General features: G+C 51.7%; 1 protein-coding gene and 1 long non-coding RNA gene across 2 annotated transcripts in view; one reads left to right on the top strand and one right to left on the bottom strand.

The window, feature by feature from the left end:
- The window catches only part of Tmc7 (transmembrane channel like 7), a 45,889-nt gene that overhangs the window by 17,483 nt on the left and 2,133 nt on the right, over positions 1 to 26,273 (bottom strand). Inside the window, exons 2-5 of the mRNA XM_021725429.3 lie at positions 13,054 to 13,291; positions 8,582 to 8,730; positions 5,147 to 5,314; positions 2,431 to 2,513 (exon numbers count right to left, since the gene is read on the bottom strand). Of these exons, the coding sequence (XP_021581104.2) occupies positions 2,431 to 2,513; positions 5,147 to 5,314; positions 8,582 to 8,730; positions 13,054 to 13,291 (638 nt within the window). The remainder of the gene's footprint in view (positions 1 to 2,430; positions 2,514 to 5,146; positions 5,315 to 8,581; positions 8,731 to 13,053; positions 13,292 to 26,273) is intronic.
- Positions 18,451 to 19,614, top strand: LOC144367542 (uncharacterized). The gene is made up of 2 exons (XR_013427033.1): positions 18,451 to 18,584; positions 19,329 to 19,614. It is a non-coding gene; the product is annotated as an uncharacterized LOC144367542 (long non-coding RNA).

Raw genomic sequence — 26,273 nt, 5'->3', positions numbered from 1 at the left:
CTTGCCTCACATGTGTGAGGCGCTGGATTCGATCCTCAGCACTACATAAAAACAAATAAACAAAATAAAGGTGCTGTGTCCATCTACAACTAAGAAAAAATACACTTTGAACATTGTTTTAAAAAAATCCATAACTCAACAATCAAAAGACAGATAATCCAATTTTAAAACAAGCAAAGAATCCAAATAGATGCTTGTCAAAAAAAAAAAAAAAGATGCAGAAATGGCCACTGAGCTCATGGAAGGATGCTCAGTGTTATCAGTCATGAGGAAAATGCAAATAAAATCCACAAAGAGATACCACTTCACATAATCTAAGATGGCTAGGATGAGAAGGTCAGATAAAGACAAGTGTTGATAAGGATATGGAGAAACTGGAATGCTCATGCGCTGCTTGGAAGAATGCAAAGTAGAGTAGGTAGCTTGGAGGAGGGGCAGTTTCTCAAAATGCTGAACCCAGGGTTACCATGGGACCCAGTGGTTCCATTCCTTGGGTATCTACCCAAGAGGAATGAAGGCATATGTCCACACGATGGCAGCACTGTGCATAGCAGATCAAAGATGGAAACAACTCCAACATCCATCCTGAGCAGATGCACACTATGCAGACTTCCTCCATAGACACATCCTCCAACAGGATATTGCACCAGGAAAAGGAACAAGGTACTGACCTCTGCAGCCTGCATGAACCTTGAAAATGTGACAGCAAGTGAAAGAAGCCATTCACAAAAGGCCACATAGTATATGATTCCATCTGTTTATTTTTTGTTCTGTGTAATTTTTTTTTTCTTTTCAGTTCTGGAGATTGAACCCAGAACTCTGTGAATGCTAGGCAAACCCTCTACCACTGAGCAGATTCCAAAATAGGCATTTTTGAGACAGAATTATATTAAAAACTGCCCAGGGCTGATTTGGAGTCTGGGAGGTAATAGCTAGGAGGTATGGGCTTTCTTTTGAGGTAATGAAAAGGCTCTAAAATTGGCTGTGGTGATCATAGCATGCCTCTGAATATACCGAAACCATTCAACTGTATGTTTGAAGTGACTGAATTATAGGGCAAGTGGATGTTATCTCAATGCAACTTAAGAAAAAAAAAACAGGCTTGGGGGTATAGCTCAGTGGTAGAGGCCTTGCTTAGCATGCAAAGCTCTGCAACAACAACAAAAAAAAATAAAACAAGGATTTATTTTCCAACCCCAAAGGTATCCTTTGTAAAAAACAGCACAGAAGATTCTTCTTATGGTGTGAAGGAAGGGACCCCTCAGATAGCTCCGTGGGTGGCAGGGACATGCCAAGGAAGGGAAGAGGCCACACACAAGGAAAGTAGGAACGGGGCAGGCAGCAGAGAGATGTTCCCCACGGCGTGTTTACCAAGGGGGAAAAATGAGGCGACCTGATATCCATCAACAGGGGACGTGAAAAATCCATACCACGAAACAGCAAGCAAGACCATGAAGTGGGGTGCGCTCAGTGGTGCACAGCAGGTAATCCCAGCAGCTCGGGAGGCTGAGGTGGGAGGATCGCGAGTTCAAAGCCAGCCTCAGTTCAAAGCCAGCCTGAGCAACTCAGCAAGGCCCTGTCTCTAAGCAAAATACAAAAACAGGACTGGGGATGTGGCTCAGTGGTTAAGTGCCCCTGGGTTAAATCCTTGGTACCAAAAAAGAAGACCCTGAAGTGTATAAAGATCGGGGAGAGGGCAAACCCTGGTGTGGAAAGTCTGCTGCCCTCTGGTGGCGGGGGGAGGCACTTTCACTCTGTATACATTCTTTTTCCCAACAACTATGCAGCAGTCTCACATTATCTAAGTTAATTAAGTAAATCTTCTAATAGAAACAAAAGTACACATTCTCTTCTCCTCTCCCAAAGCCTTGGCACACAGACCATAAAAAACTTAACCCAACTACATAAATCCTACAGGGCAAAAGTCCCCAGGGCCTGGAAATATAAGATTTATTTCATCTGGAGCCAAGGGATTGGCCTGGGATCGATAAACATTTAAGGGATTTCCAGGGATCTGAGTACGTCCACACGTGTGCACCATGTGTGTGTGTGCCTGTGACGGGCAGGTGGCCACGTGTGCTCTGAGTCTGCGAATCACACGTCTCCTTGTGGGGCTTCTGGGTACAGGAGCCTCAGCCTCAGCCACGCCCTGAACTTTCCAGGGTCAGAGGGATCAATCGACTCTCTCCAGCTCCGTTCTCTCTGAACCTTCTTTCTGCCTCTTGTTGTAGGTCAATATGAAGGTGTCAGGGACAGGGGGAAAAGGACACGTGGGTTCCAGCAGGTCACCACGCATCCTGCTTCTTCCACCGGGTGAGGCGTCCACGCGGGTGTTTGGCTCTCACCGTGGACATGCAGGAAACCGAGCTTTGCATCAACTCCCTTCTAGCACTTGGAAGGGTCCAAAGGAAGGTTGGGTTAAATACTCACAGTGCCGGAAAGCAAGTCTATGATGTAACTGTAAAAGTAGATAAGTCCAGAACTACTTATGGGGTATATGGTACACTGGATATCTGCAAGACACAAAAGCAAGAAGGTCGGTTGGCGACAGTCTGCGGTCTCTGGGACTCCTTCCTCTGTGGCAACTTGTGTGCATCAGCACGTAACTGTGCACATTTCGGAGATTTGCATATCTGTGCATGCAAGTGTGCATACCAAAGCATCTAAATACAATAATATTTATTTTTATTTCTATTTTTCTTCTGCTTCTCTTTCTAAAAGTTCCTTCACGATTCTTCCTGGACTTTGAGGCCATGTGTCTTTTCTGTGCATTTTGTACTGAGTTCACATTCAGAACACTTTCTGCTTGTGTGTCTTGTGCTTCTGTGTTCATGTGTGTACGTGCTTTGAGATAATGATTGACAGAACTGTTATCCCATTTTAAGCACAGCTGATATATAAGATCTTTTACATCTGTATCATCCCTTCAGTTTCATTAAAAATGCATATATTTACATATCTATAATTATTCAACAGAATCTTAGCACCAGTTTTAGTGATACTACCGTATGCTCGGACCACTCCCTCCCTCCCCTGATGCATGTGTCAGCTACCACTGCATAACAAATGATCTCAGTGACCAAAAAAGTCAAAAGTTTGTTGTCTCACTTGTGGGCTTGCAGCTGCAGTTCATTTAGCTGATTTAGGCTGAGCGTTTGTGGGGCTCAGATCTATTCCTCAGAACCTCACTCTGGGGCCTGGGCTGAAGAGGCAAGGTGTACCTGGGGCATGCTCTTCTCATAGGATGTCACAGGGACACAACAAGGTGAGCCAAACACAAGAGGGCATTTCAAGTCAGCACTTTGCTGGACTAAATGAGTCATGCAGCCAGGGTCAATAGCCATGATATGGGAAGAATTAATTACCCACAGTGGGAGTCACCCTAAAGTCACACTTACAGGAAAGTGACTTTCAGGGAAAGAAACCAATCTACCACCTCTTTTGGACGGCTTTGGTTTCTCCTTTGTTAAAATAAAGGCATTACTGGGTGCGGTAGCGCCCGCCTGCAATCCCGATAGCTAAGGAGACTGAGGCAGGAGGAGCAGAGATTCAAAGTCAGCCTCAGCAATAGCAAGGCCCTAAGCAACTCAGTGAGACCCTGTCTCTAAATAAAATATTAAAAAAGGAACCTGGGGATGTGGCTCAGTGGTTAAGACCCCTTGTTTTCAATCCTCAGTACCAATAAATAAATCAAATAATGGTGTTGAATCAGTTCCCCCAAAACCAATCCCAGCTCTACCATCTTATAATTCTAACATGAGTGTGTTTGTGTGTTCATTCAACAAACATTTCTTCACCACTGTGCCCTAGGTAGATGTTGGGGATAAAAACATAACTAAGAGGTGTTTCCTGCCCTTGGAAAGCTCACCACCAATGGCAGAGAAAGACAAGCAGCAGTTGGGTGTAGATAAGGTGCTCAAAACTGCATGAGCCCAGGCAGGTAGACAGAGGAGACACCATCTCTCTCTTGTGAGTCAGGCCTGCTGCTCCTTCCTCACTATCCTCCAGCCTAGAGTCGGTGGCCAAGCGCAGCCGGCTGCCCTCCATTGTTAATAAGGTATTACAGGAACCTGGCCACGCCCACCCATTACCTACACCTAAGGCTCCAGGGCAGGGTTCAACAGACAGTCAGCTTACAAAACAAAAGAGAAAGAAAATCCAGACACAGATGATGTCTAAACTGCTTCCCAGCCAGCCCTGCCCTGTGCAGGATTGCCAGCCGGCACGCCAGGCTTCCAGCCCCTCTGAGACGCCGGCTTATTCCCGGTTCTGAGCCTTGGCAGAACCTATTCCTCTGCCTGAGGTTCTCCTTGTCCTTCAATAGCTGCCTCCTCCTCACCCCATCCCCCAGGGCTCTGCTTAGAGGCTCTGCCTTCAGAGAGGGATCTGGGGATCCTTCAGCCTCCAGTGACCCGGTGTTCAACCTAGCAGCACCCTACTCTTTGCCCTGCCAGGGCCAATTCCTGTTACATAGTTCATCGTGTGCTTCAATTTCACAAAACCCATCTACTGCCAGAGCACACAGATGCTGTGGATGAAGACAGGAACTGTCTGCTGAAGTCCCAGTGGCTGGCTCTCATCCAGCACATGCCGGTCGGTGCTCCATGAATATTTGTTCAAGGAATGAAGACCCTGAGCATCACCCTTAACAGAGATTAAAACCTCAAAGTCCTAGAGGAGGGCGTTACATTATGCTTGCTAAACATTTCCACTTCCCCACCCTGCACTGCTCCTCCCAAATGCCCTGATGAATTCTGAAGGGGCTGAGTGTCTTGCTTTGTCCAATGAGATACGGCAGAAATATGGCCATGTAGCATCTCCAACCAGAAGCATCAGGAGCCAGTACTTTTCCCTGAGCCACAGTGACTAGAGGCAGCCCCATCAGGTAGAGGCAGCCCCATCAGCTTGGGCTCCAGAGTATAGACCACCAACCCATGATAGAGAAGGACTGTGAGTGAGAAATAAACCTTTGGAGTTATTTAGGCACTGAGGGTTATGGGGTCATTTGTTTCTGCAGCACAGTCTCACTCATCCTGACTAATACAGTCACCTAAGACTCAGAATGAAGATTCCTCATATAGGAAGCACTGTAGCAAGTTCACAGTGAAAAGAGCATGCATCATAGTAACCCGGGCCTCAAACTCACCCATATCTTTGAACGGAATGAGCACAAAGGTGCTGTTGGTGATTTTGTATTTGGTCAGCAAGATAGGGAGGAGGACCAGCATAAAGATGATCAGAAATATCACCAAATTCAGCAACACCAGGAACCGCAAGAAGGAAAAATAGGACTGAATTCCAGTGCCAAATTTCCCTGGGGAAAAAAAAAAGAAATTTGGACATTATTCATCAGGAGTATTGACCTATTACACACAGGAGATTCAATCAGCCAGACAAAGCTGAAGATGGAGGAGTCTTGGCGGGGCACAGAGGGAAAGAATGTCTTATTCTCCGGCTGCCTTTCAAGCTCTAATTTCCAGTGTTTGCGTTACTCACATACAGACCTACTCCCAACCTTGAACCAAACACTTAGGAACCCTGTAAAGATGGGGAAGAGCGCCCTGTCTTTTCCTATGTGAATATCTGGTTGACTCAACATCACCGACGGATGCCCCCACTTTTAGAAATCAGTTCACTATATACGCACGTACATTTTTCTGAACTCTGTCCTGTTCCACGGGTCTATCCTTACTTCAAATACCAGGCTGTCTTAATTGAGGCACATTTACAGTAAGACTCCGCGTGTGGAATGGGGCATCTTTCAGCTTGTTCTTCCTTATCACAGCCCTAGGTCTGTATCCTTGACATTTTGCATTTCAATATAAATTTCAGATCAATGCTTTCTTTTCACCTGCTGGGATGATCGTAGTTTCTCCCCTTTATTCTTTTCCACACACACACTCTCACTCCCACACACTGCTGAGATGACATGAAATACAGAGGTCAGTTTGAGGAGAAGTGGTAATATGGAATCGTCTGCTCCATGAACATGGTATATAGGTTTTCTTTAATTTCTCTCAATAATATAAATTGTTTTCTGCACATAATTACTATACTCCTTTCTTTAGATATGTTTATAGATATGACTTTGGGTGCTATTATAAATTACATCACTAAAATTCTTTTTCTAAATATTTTTGCTGGTATCTAGAAATACAATTTAATATAATTAATTGATTCAACTGATTTTATATACAAAGCATGCTAAATTAACAACCTTGCTAAATGCACAGGTCAAGGCTAATAAGTGTGAAGTCTGATAATGGCTTTCTTACTTTCTATATCCATACCACGTCACCTGCCAAAAAAGGATGGTGTTTTATTTCTTCTTTTCCAATTATTATCCCTTTGAACCCCATTGTGCTGAACTGGGTAGGACACTGTGGATGATGCTGAGTAGAATCTGGGGTCATGAGCACCTTTCCTTCATTCTCAATCTCAAGGGGGCAAGTTTTTTGATATTTCATTAAATCTGGTATCTGCTGTCGAATTCCCATAGACTTTAAAAAAAACAGATTACGAAAGGCCTCATGTCGTTCTCATTTGGTTAGAATGAGAAGTGAGGTGGGTGGATGCTTTTCCTGCCTCTGTTGGGATGAGCATGATTTTCTTCTCTCTTCCTGCGTCAATCACACTGACTGAGTCTCCTACCAGGTACACGGCTGAGCATCCGGAGTGAGCATGCTTGTTCTTGGTGGGGGCGAAGAACTTAACCTCCGGAGACTAAAGGTACATGACACAAGCTCTGCCTCCCACGCCCAGCGACCTTGTCAGAGGAAATGAGTGACACCTTCGATCCAAAGGAGCACCCAGCCAGCCAAGGACGTCAGGAGAAGAAGAGCAACAGGAGAAAATCAAAGCCCCAGTCCCCAGGGAGAAGCTACCCTCTAGCACCACGTCATTTCCTGACGGAGCTGACGCCACGCTGTGTGAAGCCTGACTGCAGAGCCCAAAGCCCAGCCCTGTCTCAGCCAGGCTGGGCGAGTTGGCACAAGTACCCTGACTCCTCGGAGCCAAGCAAGTGATGCATACCTCTACGAAGGGTGACTGTGAGCACTGGGATCAGATGAGTAAACGTATAACACCACACCTGGTTCATAGGGACCAACAAAGACTAGCTTCTATGATCGCCTTCCAAACAAACGACGCTTAAGTCTCAAAGAGAAAAAAGTGCAGAGTGTGCGGTTAAAGTTTTAAGGGAACCTAGGAAGCCTCCTTTATGGCTCGCACCTGTCATCCCAGCAACAGGGGAGGCGGAGGCAGGAGGATCACAAGTTTGAGGCCAGCCTCAGCAACTTAATGAGGCCCCTAAGCAACTTAGTGACACTCTGTCTCAAAATCAAAAATAAAAAAGGGGCTAGGGATGTGTCTCAGTGGTAAAGGGACCCTGGGTTCCATCCCAGTACAAAAATCAATCAATCAATCAATGAAAGGTAATATATTACCAAAGGTAAAAGATCACCAATTGTTAGATTTTTTTAATAGGAATAACGGAAGCGATCAATGCTTCCTTACTTACCCTGCCACGTTTCTCATGAACACCTTTACAAAGTTTCCGCCTTAGCAGTGTGAGCTGGTGCTTGTACATCGTTGTGGGTTTTGGTAGAAACTATGTAACCCTAAGAGGCCCCACCCCCACAACTTGCCTAAGTCACCCAGATAGTGAATATTTCCAATTTCATATTTTGGCATAACTTCCCATTTCTGTGCACTGAATATTCCCCTATTATCCCCCCCCCCACTTCCAATTTTCCTATACTGGAACCCCAGCCCCTCAAGGTCATGGTGTTGGAGGTGGCTCCTGAGGAGGTGATTAAGGTGCCCTTGTATGGAGAAGCACCAGGGAGCTCCTGCTGGTCCCTTCCAGGGTCTCCCAGCCTCTCCAACATCCACAGAGTCAGATGGGCACCTAGCAAGGCTTGTCCAGCTTCTAGAACTCTAAGGAAAAACATTCCTCTTTCTTCCTTTGTCTTTCTTTTATTTGTATTCATTCATTCATTCACTCACTCGCTCATTCATTCATTCATTCATTTAAGACAGGGTCTCACTAAGTTGCTGAGACTGGCCTCCAACTTCCTATCCTTCTGTCTCAGCCTCCGGTGCCACTGGAATTACCGGTGTGTGCCAAGGCGCCCGGCTGGAAATTTATATCTATGAAGCCCCCCTCCCTCTACGGTACCCTGTGACCGTAACCTGTGCCCCCTACTGTCCCCATCAGGGGGAAGCTGCGGTTCCTAGGGTTTCCATAGCCACCGCCTCCGACCCCTGTCCCTCAGTACTGCTTAGAAATGAATAAAAATGCAGACACTCAGTTCGGTGACACCAAGCGACACATCTGGGCTGGAATGAGAGGAACGTCCTGAGCATCTCCATTAGCACAGCAGATACCCAGGCCATCCAGGAGCAGGGGCCCCTGTGCTTCTCCCGGTGCCACTGGCCCCTGCTGAGCCCAAGCGTGGCTTGCTGCTCACGTCTGCCGCAGGAGGAAAAGCTCCCTGTCCGCTGAGGCTGGGGAGAGCGAGGCCGGCCGCCCCCAGCCCCCGGCACCTGCAGCGGGACCGACTGTGCGGAGCGCAGGTACCTTCTATGCTGCGGATGTCCTGGCGCCACAGCTCCAGGTGGGTGGTCATCTCGCGCGCCTTCTCCAGGAACCGCTTCCAGGACTTGCTGCTGTACTGCTTCCACTGGTCCCACTCAGACAGGTACTTCATCTGGGTCTCCTGAATGTCCCTGCATGTAAAAACAAAAAAAAATGACCATGACAATGACAGCAGCGACAGCGTCAGATCTCGGCATCCGCATAGAGGAGAGCTCCAGCAGAAGGTCTTCATGATCAGCTGCTGGGCACGGACCCTATGGGAGACAGTTGGCTGTTCCTCCAAATGTTAAACATAGACTTATCATAGGACCCAGAATTCTACTTCTACCAACGATCCCAGAATAAATGAAAAGAGGGTTCTCACGTAAAACACTCACTCTGAATGTGCACAGTAGCATTATTCAGAGCCAAAAGATGGAAACAACCCAAATGTCCATGAATGGAAAAACAGATAAACAAAAAGTAGTCTATCTCTATGGGGTGGAATATTACTCAGCCATGAAAAAAAAACGAAGTACTGATACCTGATAGAACTTGAAATGACTCCAAACAAAAGGCCACTTGCTGTATGTTTCCATTTACATAGAATGTTTAGAACTGGCAGATTTATGGACACAGAAAGCAGGTTCCTAGTTGCCCAGGATTGGGGAGAGGGGAAGAGGATATGGCTGTTTAAAAGGTACAGAGTTTCCCACTAGGTTGGAGAAACCATTTCTGGGGGTGGACAACCATGACGGCTGCACAACACTGTCAACACACTTAGTGTCACAGAGTTAGGCACTGTCGGTGATTTAAATGGTCAGTGCAATGGGATGTGCACTTTACCACAATGACATCCACGTGACGGCTACTCTGCACCAGTAAAGTGACTCTACAGAGCCACATCTGACCTGTTCCCCCACCTCAGTAAGTCAGGCTCCCCATCTTCCCACTCAGGACACCCCTTCTTTTCAGACCGCATCCTCCTCGGTGGTACAGAAGTTCAATGTCCATCTCCCCCTCTACACCGCAAGCTCTTTAAAGGTCAAGAATATGTGGGATTTGTGGTTGTGGGCCTCTGTGCCTAGCACACAGCAGGCTCCGTGACAATCCTGCCCGGGGCCTGCTTTGCTGGACACTCTATCCCCAGCACCTAGCATGGCACCTGGCACTTAGTAGGTGCTCGTTAAGTAGGTGTACCCTGATGAGCACAGAGTCCAGAGTCTTCGGATTAAAAACATGCACTGCTCCTGATTCCACGGGAAGCAAACTGCTTTCCCGTGAGTGTGGATGACATTCAGGTGCATAGACAGACAGACAGACAGACAGATCAGAGATATAGTCTAGTTAATGTCCCATCACCTCCTTACGGTGAGCCTCCAGGCCCCTCTGTCCTACCCGTGGTCTCTCCCTCGATTTCCTGACCCTGCCCTCGGGGTCTTGGTATGTCCTGCTGTTAAAACCAGTCTCGCCGTCAGTCCCTCCGTCAGTGTCCTTGGGAGTCAGGCTCCAGCTGAGCCGCTACCAGCTGCTCAACCGCATGGCTGACAGTCCCTCGCCAGGGAGCCGTCCTGCGCACAGGAGGAGGCTTGGTGACATTCCCACTCTCTTACTGCCTCGATGCCAGCAGCTCATCCCTCCGTGTGACAACTAAATCCATCGCCACACATTGTCAAATGCCCTCCGGGGCCCTGGGGACAGGATGAGCGGTTAATGACTCATGCACCACATCGAGCCTCCAGCGGTGACTGCCTTTTGCAGTTTTAAATGGTTAAAAAAAATTTAAAAGATATTAAAACATGAACATGGGGAAAGCACATGACATGCACATGTCTGTGCCGGTAAATGCAGGGCTGCAGGGGCCCAGCCGCGCTGGTCACTAGGAATTATCTGCTGTCCTGCTGCAAAAGCAGAGCCCAGGGATGTGACAGAGGCCACGTGGGGCCCCGCGGCTGCCATGTGATCTTAGCCTTTGCAGACAATGTCCGAGGTCCCACAACCACGGCTCCCTGGGGAGATGTGCAGGAGGAGCCCAAGGCCAAGGTGGTGGAGGGGCAGGGGAAAGAGGGAAAGAGGGTGCCCAAGGCCGGCAGGGGAGAGGGGGGCGGGGAGGAGTGTGGGGAAGCATCCTTGAGCAGCACAACCAGTGACTGGCTTGTCCCCAAGCATGTGGCACCCGCCTCCACCCTCCCTTCAGCCTGTCCTCCTCCATCAGACAGGGGACTCCTTCCTCCAACCAGCCTCCAGTGCCTGATGTGTGGCTGGGTTGATAAAGTGCCGACCCCTCCACTAGCAGTTCCGACTGGGGGCAATTTTCCCCACCCCAGGGCACATCAGGCCATATCTGGGGACACTCTTGACTGTCACTACCTCTGGGGAGAAGATGCTATTGGCATCAGCAGGTAGAGGCCAGGGATGTGGCTTCATCCAACAAGGCAGAGCCCACAAGTCACCTGTCCCCGCAGGTGGATGACCAACAGTGCAGAGGCTGAGAAACCCAGGCTGGGGGCAGGTCAGAGGGAACCAGGGGCCCGGACGCACTGCTGGGTCATGCACAGGAGCTAGCAGCTCTGGGGTTATCATTTCTGCCGTCCTTTGTCCTGTCGTCGCCAAGTTCTAGGGTTCGCTGTGAATCGGTCAGACCTGCCCTCAGGTTCTATCAGTGCCACTTCTACAACCAGCTCGGGAATTTCTGGGCAGAAGGAAATGCAATTTCAACAGTGGCACACACCTGTCATCCTGTCATCCCAGCGGCTGGGGAGGCTGAGGCAGGAGGCTCGCGAGTTCAAAGCCAGCCTCAGCAAAAGCGAGGCATTCAGCAACTCAGTGAGACCCTGTCTCTAAATAAAATACAAAATAGGGCTGGGGATGGGGCTCAGGGGTGGAGTGCCCCTGAGTTCAATCTCAGGTTATTAAAAAAAAAAAAGGAAAGAAAAATAGAAAATGTGTTTCCTTCTTGGATGTGGAGAGGTTTGTCATATAGCAGAGGTATTTTACAAGAATTCAAAATCCATCAGTCTGAAATAGTGGGAAATAAAGGATACTCGTAAAGTCTGGCTTTATTCCCATGTTTTTGAATGCATATGACAACCTACCCCCATATTCAAAATCAGAGACCTGGGGGTACGGCTCAGTGCAGAGCACTCGCCTAGCGTGCATGACCCTGGGTTCCATGCCCAACACCTAAATAAATACAAAGAAAAGGAAAGAAAAACCACCACAGGTTTGTAAAGCTATAAGGGAAGGTGTGGCGCCATGCACTATGTCCATGCTACGGCCCCGGGCAACCTCAGATCAAGCGTTAGGCAGAAATACCACTTCAGCCACTGTGTCAGGCCAATGGGAAAAATCAGGCTTTGAATTCTGCAGGAATGGCAGGGATGGCAGACTACAAAGTCCTCCTCTCAGCCAGGCCTGGTGGCACAGGCTCGGAAACCCAGCTGTCAAGAGGCTGAGGCAGGAGGATCGCAAATTCAAGGCCAGGCTTAGCAACTTAAGGAGACCCTGTCTCAAAATAAAACAAGCTGGGGATGTGGTCAGGGGTAGAGCATCCCTGAGCTCAATCCCCAGGACTGAGGAGGAGCAGGAGGAGGGGGAGGAGCAGGAGGAGCAGGAGGAGGGGGAAGGAGCATCAGGAGCAGGAGGAGGAGGAACATCAGGAGCAGGAGGAGAAGGAGGAAGAGGAGGAAGAAGAGGAGGAGGAAAAGGAGGAGGAGGGGGAGGAGGAGGAGGAGGAGTCAGGGAGGAGTCGGGGAGGAGGAGGAGGGGAGGAGGCGGGGAGGAGAAAGTGGAGGAGGAGGGGGAGAAGGAGGAGGGGGAGAAGGGGGAGGAGGAGGGGGAGGAGGGGGAGGAGGGGGAGGAGGGGGAGGAGGAGAAGGAAGAGGAGGAAGAAGAGGAGAGGAGGAGGAGGAGGGGAGGAGGGGAGGAGGGGAGTAGGAGGAGGGGAGGGGGGAGGAGGAGGGGGAGGAGGAGCATCAGGAGCAGGAGGAGGAGAAGGAGGAGGAGAAGGAAGAGGAGAAGGAGAGAAAGAGGAAGAACAGCATCAGGAGGAGGAGGAGGAGGAAGAGGAGGAAGAGCATCAGGAGGAGAAGGAGCATCAGGAGGAGGAGGAAGAGGAGGAGCAGCATCAGGAGCAGGAGGAGGAGGAGAAGGAGCATCAGGAGGAGGAGGAGGAGGAGGAGGAGGAGCAGCATCAGGAGCAGGAGGAGGCGGCTCATCAAGAGCAGGAGGAGGAGGCTGATAATCTGCTGAGCTGTCACGGGTTTGGGTGTCTCCGTGACCTCTCTGCAGCCCTGAGGAAGCAAGGTCCAGTGACGTGAGCTCCCAGGGAACACAGCCCGCGCACAAGCTCGTCCCCGCGCAGAGCACCGCGCAGCCCCCGTGCACAAGCTCGTCCCCGCGCAGAGCACCGCGCAGCCCCCGTGCACAAGCTCGTCCCCGCGAAGAGCACCGCGCAGCCCCCGGGCGTCGCGCACCTCAGTCGCCGCTTCTCGGAGATGTTGAGCGCGTACTTGCGGATGGACTGGCTGCTGAGGTTCTTGGTGATGCCTCCCTCCAGGTGGGAGCCGTAGGAGTCGGCGGGCTTCAGCAGGGTGCCGCTCTGCTTGTCCCGGGGAAGGATGGTGGTCCTCCTGCGGGCCACCGAGCGGTAGCTTGGCAATTCTTGCAGGAAGTTCACAGGTGGCGAGGAGAAGCCTTCCACCAACTGATTCTCTGGGGGAGAAAAGAAAACCGCCCTTCACTGCGGCAGGCCTGGGGGCCAACACACAAACCTGCTGGAATATCAGCCCGCGAGGCCACCACCTTGCAGACATTCATCAGCCCGGGCCAGGAGCAGAATCACCTGGACCCTATTCTGTCCACAGTGCTCATGGCGTGCTCAGCACTCACACAAAATAATAGTGATCAGTGTCCGCAAATGCGTTCACTTTCTGCACGTGTGTGTGTGCAAACGAGCTTTAGGCTAAACAACCTCAGAGCTCTAATTCTGAGCTGGACCAGTGACTTATTTTACCCAAAGGACACAACAGGAGGGGTGCTCTCCCTTCCAGCCCTAGGTCATCAAAGGGCCCGGGGCTCTGGGTAAGAAGTTCGGCTTCCCTGGGGCAGCCACAAGCAGGGGCAGACCCTACGCCACAGGGAGAAAGGCCAGGGAACTGGGTGACAGCAAGAGCCAAGATCCTGGGCTTCTGTCCCCAGACCCCAGGCCACCCTCACCAGACATGGGAACCAGCAGAAATAACACGCGGCTGAAGCTCCCGGGTACTGGAGAAGTGGCTTGGAAGCCGAGGTCATGAGCATCAGGTCAGGTTGTAACCCGGCTGGAGGCCACCGAGGCCCACGGCCTGACCACACTTTAAGGGGCTGCTCTGGAGGCTTCGAGGCTCAGGCCAGGTTGGGTGCACAGGCCCGCCGATGGGTCGAGGGTCACAGCGCAGCGCCCAGCTGTTCAGATCTGGGACGACCGCCCCTCTCTCTGATGGACACATTCAGACACAACAGAAGGACTGTCCGGCCACAGATGACACACAGACACGCGCCCAGGGCTCTGCTCATGGCCAGGAGCCTCCCACACCCAGAGCCTCCCACATCTCCAGACCCAGCACACCCCGAGGATGTGACACGCGCCATGTGTAACAGCGTCCAGGGCCGACTCAGCCGCGCCCCTCTCTGGGCAGCAACAAAGCGCTTATTAACCGTGAACAAAGGTCTTTGAAGATCAACCAGCACAGAGCTGCTGAATATTCAGCAACTGCGGGGTCAGGACCCATAGCTGGAGCTTGGGGCCTGCCACCCACCGGCCAGGCCACCCCAGGAGAGGCCACAGCTGTGCCAGAGTCACATTTTTCAAAGGTCTCCATTGATGCATTGTAGATAGATATATAATAGTGGGTTCCTTCTGACACGATCACATGTGCATGGAATACAATTTGCTCCCTCTGTCCCCAGTACTTCCCCTGCTAGAGTCAAATTCTACTCCCCTCGGGAACAGGAGATGCATCAGGAAGAGCCCTGGGAGTGTGACAGTGGGCGCGGGGATCCAAACAACAGGATCAGTACTGACTCAGCTCCACTGAGTGTCCACTTGGCACCAAGCTCTTCAGAGTACTTGCTGTGAGTCACCACGCTTAGTCCCATCTGAACTGCTCTTGGAACACAATTGTCCCTATTTCGCAGACGAAGAAACTGAGGTCCGGGCGGGCCATGGGACCTCCCTACTCACACAGTTGCTCCGTGTGGGGACCAGGAACCTTCCCAGTATCTCAGTCTCCAAAGCTGCACCCTGGAATGAAACCATCCAAGGGTCCACGGATAGGGAAGTGCTTCCCTAAGTGCTAAATGACACACAGGTACCCCAGCTGATTACTGATGGGTCTTCCCCAAATCACACCCCGACCCTGGCAGCAGATGTTCCATTCACACGGTGTCACTTCAGTAGCCCCAGGTGGAACGTTCGATTCTCAAATGGCTGTCATGGAGCAGGAATGCTTTTTCAAGACTCTTGGGTCACTCCAGGGACGTCCCCTGTCTTTAAATAGACAAACACACAGCCACGCCTTTGAACGTGGCCCCGTTATGGTTGTTCCCAGGATCCTGGCTCTCCTTTTCCCAGCGGCCCACACACTATTCAGAGCATGACATCACCTCATTTCCCACGCCCACCTGCAGCGTCGGGCATGGGTGATTTCACTGCCCAGGCTTTGTAGCAGGGAAACTGAGACCCAGAGAGACAGTGGCCTGGCTGAGGCTTTGATGTTGAGGCAAACCCTGGCCACTGCTTCTTAGAAACGCAGGTTGCCAGCCTCGATGAGCCTCAGTGAGCTCAGGTTTTGAAACAGGAAACTCGCTCTTTTTTTTTTTTTTTGGTACCAGGGATTGAGCTCAGGAGCATTCAACCTCTGAGCCCCATCCCCAGCCCTATTTTGTATTTTATCTAGAGACAGGGTCTCACTGAGCTGCTTAGGGCCTTACCATTGCTGAGGCTGGCCTTGAACTCACAATCCTCCTGCCTCGGCCTCCTCCGGAGCTGCTGGGATGACAGGTGCCACCCGCCAGCCTGCCTGCTCATTTGCGTAGGAGGTTGTGGGGACAGATTTCAGATGTTAGGTGCCACCGTCTAGGAGCACCTAGAACCTCTTGGCTATTGGAGCCAGATTTCAGCAATGAGGAGATTATTTAGGTGGGAAGATGCCCAGGGCCAGGGGACAAGCATAGGAACTTTTCCTGTCGTATGATATTCTTCAAGGTCAAGGTCAAAGTTTAGCTGGGCGTGGTGGTGCACGCCTGCCATCCCAGCGACTTGGGAGGCTGAGGCAGGAGGATTGCAAGCTCCAAGGCAGCCTCAGCAATTTAGCAAGGCCCTAAGCAACTTAGTGAGACTCTGTCTCTAAATAAAATACAAAAATAGGGCTGGGGATGTGGCTCAGTGCTCGAGTGCCCCCAAGGTCAATCCCCAGTACCCCACCCATCCCCCAAAAAGGACAAAGTTTAGAGCGGTGCTTGTCCCAGAGGGGGCTCCGCCTGAGGAGGAGAAGCGACTGGCGGGCACATCTGGAGAGCACCCTCAGGTCCTGCCCCAGGATCTTGGCAGCTCTTGTCGACAGGACAACGAATCCAGCCAAAGGACATGACCCCTCCCTGGACGGAGGCCAAGCATGATCTAAGTGGCACCGGCAGCAGCACCAGCGAGCGTGCCCAGAGCCTGCCCCACCGTGGTGGGTGCTGAGCTCCCTGCAGCGTTCTGCTTCCCACTCACAGGACCGTGGGAACTCTGGGTAACAGGGCCAGTAGGTCACCGGGTCCAGGCCTGCGGTGGCTGCCGTGGGAATGAGTAGTCTCCCCTGATCCCCAGGAGGAGCCTTCCAGACCCCAGGCCAGTGCTCAGAACCAAGATGGCCCAGAACTCTACAGATACTGTTCTTTCCCTTGTGTATATCAGCAAATTTGGTACCTTTTCCATCTTAACCGTGGCTCTAACTTTCGCAGTTTGGCAGCAAAACCGACTTGGATTTCTTTTTCCTTCTTTTTCATGATTTCAGGGATAGAACATTTATTCTCACTGTAGATCTTAGCAACCTGAGCATACAATTATTATTTTTTTCTCATTAAGTCAAGAACTTCCCCTTTTTCGATTAAAGCTGACACTCTGTGGCTTCTATTGGGTGTATCTGAATCGCCAGCATCACTATTCTTAGGCTTTGGGGCTATTGTTAAAATAAGTGTTACTTAAACACAAGCACCGCAGAACCTCCACAGTCGAGCTGATAACCAAGATGGTTACTAAGTTACTAACGGGCAGGTAGCACACACAGCGTGGATACTCTGAATGAGAGGGTGAGTCAAGTCCCAGGTGGGAGATGAAACAGGAAGGAAGGAACACGCTACTCAGAACTTAGGAGTCGTTTAATTCTGGAATTTTCTTTTTTAATATTTTTGAACTATGGTTGACCACAGGCAATTAAAAAGCCATGGCAAATAAAACCTCAGATAACTGGGGACAACTGTAATTCTGCTTCACAACTGGGGCTTGGGGACTCTGGAGAGAAAAATGACTTGCCCTCCATCTGGATGAGTTTTCTCTCACTCTTCCACCTCCACACACCTCCCAGGGGCCCACTACTCCACAACGGCCATCTCCATCATTAGCCCCCCTTCAACTGTGTGATGTGTTGGACCCCCTCCCATTAGCTTAGGGACCCTGTCTCTACATCACCACCTGCAGGGTCTCACAGAGCTTGGCACATGCCAACACCAAGAAACACCAGCTGAAAGAGTGAGTCAATGAGTGCATCATGAACGAATTTGGCAGCCCAGTGCGGTGGCACACGCCTGCCATCCCAGCGGCTCGGGAGGCTGAGGCAGGAGGACCCAGAGTTCAAAGCCAGCCTCAGCAATTTAGTGAGGCTCCAAGCAACTCAGTGAGACCCTGTCTCTAAATAAAATACAAAAACGGGCTGGGGATGTGGCTCAGTGGTTGAGTGCCCCTGGGTTCAATCCCCAGTACCCCAAAAAAATAAAAGTAAAAAAATAAATAAATAAATGAATTGGGTGCCGAGGATACAGGCAACCCTGAAAGACTCACCAAGACAAGCACAGTCCATGGTGAGCTTCCCAGGAAGGCAGGGCGCCAAAACATGAGAAAAAGATTTAAGAAACTTTTTAAGAACATATTCTTTTCTATGTGTCTTTTTCCAAAATGGAAAAATTTTAAAGGAAAACAAACGGACTGAGATGTCAACCGTATACGACCTTTTTCTTATTTCAGGTTCTTTACACAAACCAGCCCTATTAGGAACACGTTTTGCTGGTTCTTCCCACAGGATAAAATGCTGCGGTGTGTACACACACACACACACACACACACACACACACACACGCACACACGCACACGCTCTTGGGTATGACTGATAGCAGCAACAGAGAGCTCCATGTCAGGACTTCCTGCAAACCTTCCCACTCACTGTCCTTGGTCTGGCTTTTGTTTTGGAGGCTCATTGGAGGTGGGGTACCCAAATAATTTGTGCTTACATCTACCGAAGGGTCTTAACCCAGGAGTCCTACAGTCCAGGGACCCTAGCTGGGGGCCATGACATGTTCATCAAATGCTAAAAGACCACAAGGGACCATCACAACTGCCCCCCTCAAAGACCACCCAGCCACTCACACACCCGTTCACTCGGCCACCGGGCCACTGGGAAACACGGACTGAGCAACTTCGGTGGGTCAAGCTCTGCTCCAGGACTGGGACAAAGCCCCGACTATGACACAAAAGTGCCCTTTCTTTTGACACCTGTGTTCTATTGCGGGAGACTTAAGCAACCGAGAACCAGATCCTTTAGTTGGTGAGACAACTGTAAACAAAGCGGCCAAGGTCAGTCTCCTGAGAAAGTAAAATCAGAGCAAAGACTCAAGGCCGGGAGAGACAGCCACACAGCCACCTGGGGGGAAGAGACTCCAAAGGTGACAGAAGAGGAAGTGCAAAGGGCCTGAGGTAGAATGGTGCTCGGTGAGTTTGAGAGATCGAGTGGCTGGAGAGTCAGCACAGGGAGGACGGCAAGGACAGAGAGTCAGGGGAGGACTGGGCCAGGCCACATTGGGCTCTAGGGGTCATGGGAGGGTGGGAGCCGTGGCTACGGCAGAGGAGTGATGATCAGAATCAGGTCCGCACGGGGTGGCATGGTGACAGTCCAGCTGGGGCCCATGGGCTGGGTGGGCTGTTCTCCTGCAATGAAGGAAAGGTGCTCCACCTGTGCTGTCCAGCATGGTGACCACTGGCCTCATGGGTCCATGGAGCAGCTGAGATATGGCTGGGGTGAGGGAGGAAATGAATACTGTGGCCACACTGACCCGTGGCTGCTGCACCAGATAGTGGAGGGGCCCCAACCACAGGAGCCCAGAAGCTGGAGTCCAGGGCAGAAGCCAGAATCCCCTGGGGCCTCCTTGGTCTGCCAGACTCTGGGCGGCAGGGCTGGGAGAGCCCGTGAGTCATGCCAACCAGCAGGGGGAGGGGCCTGGGGCCAGGGTGGGTCCTGCTCTACCACCAGGCAGCAAACAGGCCCAGAGCAGTGACTAACTGGCTCTTCAGAGCCTCGGCGGGACCCAGGTCTCCCAGTTTCCACCTGGCTGGCTGGCTTCCTGTGATTCTGTGTGAGGAACAGAGAGGCCACACCGGCCTGGGTAGGAACCCCAGCCCCTCCCTGGGAAACCCAGCGACTTTCTTCACCATTCTGTGCCTCCATTTCCCCTCCAGTGACATGGGGACAACAGTTCCCACCTCCTACAGCTGTCCTGAGGACAGGGAGCTTGGACAAGGGCCCAGCAAACCTCATCCACCAGGAGCCAGACAGTAGATGATTACTGTGTCATTCGGTCTCCATCGCAAGTCGGCGGGGGACCTGGTAGGAAAGCAGCCACCGAGGATCAGAAAATGAATGAATGGCACAGCTGTGTTCCAATAAAACTTTATTGACAAAAGTAGGTGGCAGGCTGGATCTGGCCTGAGAACAGTGCCTGATCCACTGTGCCGGACACCTGGAGGCTGGGACTCGGGTTATTCATTGATAAGCTTCATCCACAGGATGAGCTTAAGTCTGCAGGGGGGGATGGTCTTGCTGTGCCTCAAACTCTTCTTTCAACCAAGCGTTCTCTCTCCTTCACCAACACCTCTCCCAAAGAGAGATTACCAGTGTTTCTGGAAGCAACAGTAATAAGGAGGCTTTCCTGAGCATTTAGCATGCCCCAGGAGGTAGCCGTGACTTTGACATCTTGTCACCTGTGTGCCCCACAGCTGCTTTAAGCACACAGGTCTTTCTGACCTAGTGTCTTCACTATGCAGATATGAAAAATTCAGAGAACTCTCCCCAAGGCTGAGCGAAGGTCTGACCCATAAAGGCAAAGATGTCAGTGCGTCAAGCTCCCGCTGTTCCCAGCAACCAGCATGATGCTTGCCACATAATAGGTGCTCAGCAAACACTTGTCAGATGAGCTTGGGAATATCACTTTCGTGGGGTCTTGGTCCGTTTTCTTCACTAAATACCTGAGGCAGGTGTTTTTTTTTTTTTTTTTTTGGTACTGAGATTGAACCCAGGAGTGCTTAACCACTGAGTCACATCCCAGCCCATTTATTTTTTATTTTGAGAAAGGGCCTCACCAAGTTACGGAGGCTGGCTTAGAACTTGCGATCCTCCTGCCTCAGCCTCCCATATCAGTGGGATTACAGGTGTGTGCTACTATGTCCTACTAAAGCAGTCTGAATGAATGGCACAGCTGTGTTCTAATAAAACTTTATTTACAAAAGTAGGTGGCAGGCTGTATCTGGCCTGAGAACAGTGTCTGATCCACTGTGCTGGACACCTGTAAGGAGCTTTACTTAGGCTGGTTCTGGAGGTTCAATCTGAATCGGCTCAGCCCTGATGAGGACTCGCCCCACGGCATCGTGTGATGGCAGGGGTGAGGGGGCATTGCACTGCCACACAGGGAGCACAGAGGAGACCAGGGTCCCACGACCCCTTGGAGGACACCTCTACAAATGACCTGAGGACCTCCCATGAGGCTCCACCTCTTAAAGGCACCCCATCCCTCTCAATACCGCCACCCTGGGGACCACGCCTCCCACACAAGGACTCTTGGGGGACAGTCCATACCCAAACCACAGCCGGTGGCTTGTCAGGTAGCTGCTCAGAGCCTCGGTTTCCACAAAAGTTAAACGGGCAACCGATCCCAATGTTCTGGAGTTGCCGGGAGTAATTAAAGGAAGTGACTCCACAGGAAGTCCAAGGTGCAGACCCGGGCCCCCACCGACCCTCTCCAACCACTTCCTGACCTTGTCCCCCTGCTGCTGCCCTCAGCTCCAGCCTGAGGTCCCTGTCCCTGAGCGCTCTGACCGCCCCTTGACACCCTTCAGGCCTCAGCTTAGAAGTCACCCCTGGGTGGCCTCTACCACGCAGGCCCTGCCTCCCTCTCCCTTGGCCCTAGCCCCTGGGCTGGCTCCATGGCCCGACTGTTCTCCCTTCACCTCCTTGGTGGCCTGCCTGGAAGTAAAGCTCCGGGGAAGCAGGGACCCTGCCTGCCGCCCAGGGTCCAGGACAGGGTCAGGGCTCAGGGCTGGTGCCCTCCCTTCCTCCTCCTCCTCCTCCTCCTCCTCCTCCTCTGAGGGTGGAGGGCGCTGCTCTGGGGGGTCCCCCACCCAAACAATGCTCCAGGGGAAAAGCAGCCAGACGCCCCAGAGGCCAGGCCTGGGCAGTTATTTCCCCCTTTTATCTCTCTACACTGTCCACTTCCTGAAACAACAGACAGAGCCGGCAGCCAGGCCGGGCAGAGCTCGGCCTCCGACCCACAGAGGGGAACAATGGCCCTGGTCCCAGGGACAGTCCCAGGGAAGCCGTCCAGCGGGGACCAGGACATTCCACCCTCCTGACACCTGGAAGGGGGAGGAGGAGGGGCCCCGCAGACCAGGGGGGATGAACAGGGCAGGTGAACACGGTAAACACGGTTCTCCTCTGCCACCCTTCACCTGCTCTGCCCTGCAGCCTGCCCACCGCGGACTCAGACTCTCTTTGCTCCTCTCAGTTGTTTAGGTCAGGTATTTTGTCACAGAGAGGAGAGGCTGACAAGCACCAGTCATGGGTCCGGCCGCTCTTCTCACCGTAATGCAATCCTGGAAATCTGTTCAGGTAAATCACCAGCACACGGAGCCAATGTACTTATCTCTATTTTTTTAAAAATTTTTTTTAGATGTTGTTGGACCTTTATTTTATCCATTTATTTATATGCGGTGCTGAGGCTCGAACCCAGTGCCTCACACACGGTAGGCAAGTGCTCTGCCACTGAGCCACAACCCCAGGCCCTGTATCTTAATGCATTTATTTTTTGTTATTTTTTTCTGTTTGTTCTGGTTTTGGTACCAGGGATTGAATCCAGCGGTGCTCAACCACTGAGCCATAACCCCAGCCCCCTCTTTATTTCTTATTTTGAGACAGGCTCTTGCTAAGTTGCTTAGGGTCCTCCCTTCGTGGCTGAGGCTCGCTTTGAACGTGTGATCCTCCAGCCTCAGCCTCCTGAATGCTGAGATTACAGGTGTGTACCGCCAGGCCCAACTTGATACGCTTCTTAAATGTAAAAACTGGACACTCAGCTGGGGCTGTAGCTCAGTGGTAGAGTACTTTCCTCACAGGTGTGAGGCACTAGGTTAGATCCTCAGCTCCATATAAATAAGTAAAATAAAGGCATGTGTCCATCTACAACTGAAAAAAAAATTTTTTTTTTAAACTTGACACTCAGCTTGATAAAAATCCTTAATAAGCTAAAGAGAGAACTTTCTCAGCCTAAAGAAGTCAACCACAGCCGGGACGTGGTGGCATGACTCCTGTCATCCCTGCAGCTCAGGAGGCTGAGGCAGGAGGATGGCAAATTCAAAGCCAGTCTCAGCCACTTCGTGAGGCCCTAAGCAACTTAGTGAGACCCTGTCTCAAAATTTAAAAATAAAATAAAAAGGGCTGGGGATGTGGCGCCGTGGTTAAGTGCCCCTGGTTCAATCCCCAGTACCAACCACAGCATCAGTAGTGGCCGGTGGGTCACCACACAAGTCCCACTCACACTAACCCACGATGATAATAACAGGAGAAAGTAGTAAGACAAGAGGGGCTTGTGGGAAGTTGGTATCTCTTGCTCATTTTCCTGAGAAGCTGAAAGTGCTCAAAAATAAAAAATAAAGAAGAAAAAAAAAAACAAGGTAAAGAAAACATGTTCAGACGGGAGCTGTGGTGCATGCCAGTGATCCCAGCCCCTCAGAAGGCTGAGACAGGAGGATCTCAAGTTCAAGGCCAGCCTCAGCACTTAGACTCAAAAAGTAAAAAGCATTGGGGGTGTGGCTTAGTGCTCAGGCGCCCCTGGGTTCAACTGAAAGGAAGGATGAGAAAGAGAAAGAACTCTGCGGAAATGAGTTTGGAGTGCCTTTCTCTTTTTAATCTAGAAGCACTCACCAAACCCTCCCCAGAAGTGGGGAACCCCCCCCTCCGCAGTGCTGAAGGCTACTGTTGCGTGCCCAGTGCCTGTTAGTGAGCCCTCTTTGATCCCTTTAAATTCTCTCAGTAACTAGTTATTCCCATTCCACAGGTGAGAAAGCTGAGGCCCAGAGAGGTTAAGAATTTGCCCAAGGCCACACAGCTGACAACTGGTGAGTTGGGTCAGGCAGTCCTGTCCACCCACCAGCCAGAGAGTTTCTTTAGGTATCATCAAAACAAACGGAAAAGGTTCCAGCTCCTCCCTCCGCAGGGACCATTTAGTGCCTCTCTCTCCAATCCCAGCTGTGCCCTCCCCCAGAGGCCCACGTGGCAGCCGGCCAGGTCCTGCCTCCTGCAGGCAAGGTCAAAGCCAAAGGTTTGACCAGAGCAGAGGCCGAGAGACAGGGGTGGGACAGGGCTCTGCAGCCACCACAGAGGGCTCCACACTGCCCCGCCGCAGCCACCTGGACACCTGGGCTGACCTGGGCTGAGTCACCTGGGTGTGGCTCCTGAGCCACGGAGTCAAGGTCACAGTCTCCACGGGCGGACAGCGGGTGCACTGCCAGGCAGAAGTCCCCAAGAACTAAGAACAGATGTCCAGACAAAAACGTGTGCAAGGCTGTCCACAGCTGCACCATCCCAGCAGCCACACGGGGACCGCCAGGGGTGCCTCCAGAGACCCTCGGACAAATGGCGGAGTAATATTCAGCCGTGCAAGGGCATGAAGGGTCCCTCCACACTGCAGAGGAACCCAGTGGAGGGAAAGCCCCCAGGCTCCCACAAGCGCCCTGAGGGGGCAAATCCACGGCCCTCGGCCGGCGCTGGATATGAGGAAGGGCTACTTAACAGGCACGAGGTTTCTTTCTGGGGTGATGGAATGTTCTGGAACTACACAAAGGCAGTGGCTGCACACACAGTGAGCATCCAAAATGCCAATGAGCTCTACACTTCCTGTGCTTTAAGATGGTTCATTTTATTGGGCTGGGTGGCCCATGCCTATGATCCAGTGGCTCAGGAGGCTGAGTCAGGAGGATGGGAAATTTGAGGCCAGCCTAGGCAATCCAGAAAGACCCTGTGCATTTTTTTTTTTTTTAGACCCTGTGCATTTTTTTTTTTTTGTGTGTGTGTGTGTACTGATGATCCAACCCAAGGGCTTTACCACTAAGCTACATTCTCAGCCCTGTTTTTATTTTTAATGTAGAGACAGGGTGTCACTGAGTTGTTAGATGATCGCTAAATTGCTGAGGCTGCCTTTGAACTCGTGATCCTCCTGCCTCAGTCTCCCAAGTCTCTGGGATTAAGGGAGTGGGCCACCGCACCTGGCACCCAGTCCCTGGGCCTGGGGGAAAACGAGGAGGCAGCCCAAGTGCAGGCTGGGGAGTGGCAGTCGCCCTTCAGCTTCTAACTCCTATCAGACTCTCCCCTTCACAGGTGAGCAAACTGAGGCTCAGAAAAGGAGGTCATTTCCTCAAATCCACAAGCTTAAGAGGCCAAGTGAGCACCCGAACTCAAGGGTCTCTGCTCTCGAAAATGACACAGCTCGCTGGGCATGGCGCACACCTGTAATCCCCGCAGCTTGGAAGGCTGAGACAAGAGGCTCGAAAGTTCAAGGCCAGCCTCAGCAACTTATCCAACACCTAAGCAATTTAGCCAGACCCTGTCTCAAAATAAAAAATAAAAAAGGGGCTGGGGTTGTGGCTCAGCGGTGGAGCGAGTGCTTGCCTCACATGTAGGAAGCACTGGGTTTGATCGTCAGCACGGCATTAAAAAATAATCATAATAAATAAACAAAATAAAGTTAAAATAATTAAATAAAGGGCTGGGGATGTGGCTCAGCGGTGGAGCGCTTGCCTCTCTTGTGTGAAGCACTGGGTTCGATCGTCAGCACGGCATTAAAAAATAATCATAATAAGTAAACAAAGTTAAAATAAATAAATAAAAAGGACTGGGGAGGTGGCTCAGTGGTTAGCGCCCTGGGTTCAATCCCCAGGATGGAGGTGGGGGTGGGAGGGGACATACAGCTCAAGAGAAGGGACAGTAACATACAGCCCAAGAGGTGCTTTGAGGATATGGGCTGGGGGCTGTGTGGGCACGAGAAGGGACACGGAGGCCAGCCTGGGGGAGGCGAGGCAGCCAGGGGGAAGTGCTGTCCACTCAGAGGAGAGGAGCATGTGTGCCTTATGAGGAAGCGAGGTCACGGTCCCGCGGTGGAGGGAGGGGCAGCTTAGCAGCCTCGAGGAGCAAAATGGGGGCCATCAGGTGGGCCTGAGGTCGTGAGGGCACTAAGACAGGCCAGTCAGGAAGGGCAGCTGCTCATTTCTGGCTCACGGAGGCCCACTCGGCCCAGGCCAAGGGGTGGCCGTCCCCAGCCCTGCGGCCCAGACACTGACAACGGCTAACACTAGGACCAGGACTGGGCCAGGGTCCAGCGCAGCCCAGGGCGAGCTCCCTCCCCAAATCCCGAGAGTCCCACCCCACGATGGGGCTCACCGACCGTCGATGACACGGGGACTCCCGAAACCAACTCCTAAAAGCCATTCCCACTCCCTCCCGCTGTCTCTGGATCATCCACGCTCAGAGAAGACCACCGCCCTGTCGCCCTGCTGTCGCAGGACACTCAAGTGCACCCCGGGAGGTGCACGGGGCAACTGAGCTTCAGCCACCCTCCGTGTGAGCGGGCCCTCAGGAGGGCTCCTGCAGCCCCCGTCAAGGGTTCCCATGGCCACAAGGCCGTATGGTGACTGCCTGCACCTAAGGGACCCTGTGGCAGACCCACCAGGAAAGTCACTCCCAATTTGTGACCCGCAGAAACGACTAGATTGAGAGTGATTATTACTGCTCGGAGCCACAGAGTTTTGGGGTGATTCATTACACACACACACACCTGAGGCAAGTGCTCACGGGGTCCACTTAATCCTTATCATGACCCCCTGAAGCAGGTTCAGAGGTTATTTCCACTTAACCCACAAGGAAACCGAGGCACCCACCAGAGAGCCCAGAGTCACTGCTCCCACGCAGAGCTGCCGGGGTAGCTGCAGATGCGTCTCGCTCATTCGTTCCAAGTCCACGGAGCACCTCCTGGGTGCCAGGCACCACCCTAGGTGCTACAGAACAAGACGAAGCCCCCACTTTGGGGCACCCGCCATCTGGAAGGAGAGACCTTCCTTAACGAAGGAAAAACCATCAAATCAAGG

This window comes from Ictidomys tridecemlineatus, chromosome 10, assembly GCF_052094955.1.
Source record: "Ictidomys tridecemlineatus isolate mIctTri1 chromosome 10, mIctTri1.hap1, whole genome shotgun sequence".
Lineage (NCBI taxonomy): Eukaryota > Metazoa > Chordata > Mammalia > Rodentia > Sciuridae > Ictidomys > Ictidomys tridecemlineatus.
The sequence above is the reverse complement of the archived record's forward strand: the minus strand, read 5'-3'. Positions and strand labels throughout refer to the sequence as shown.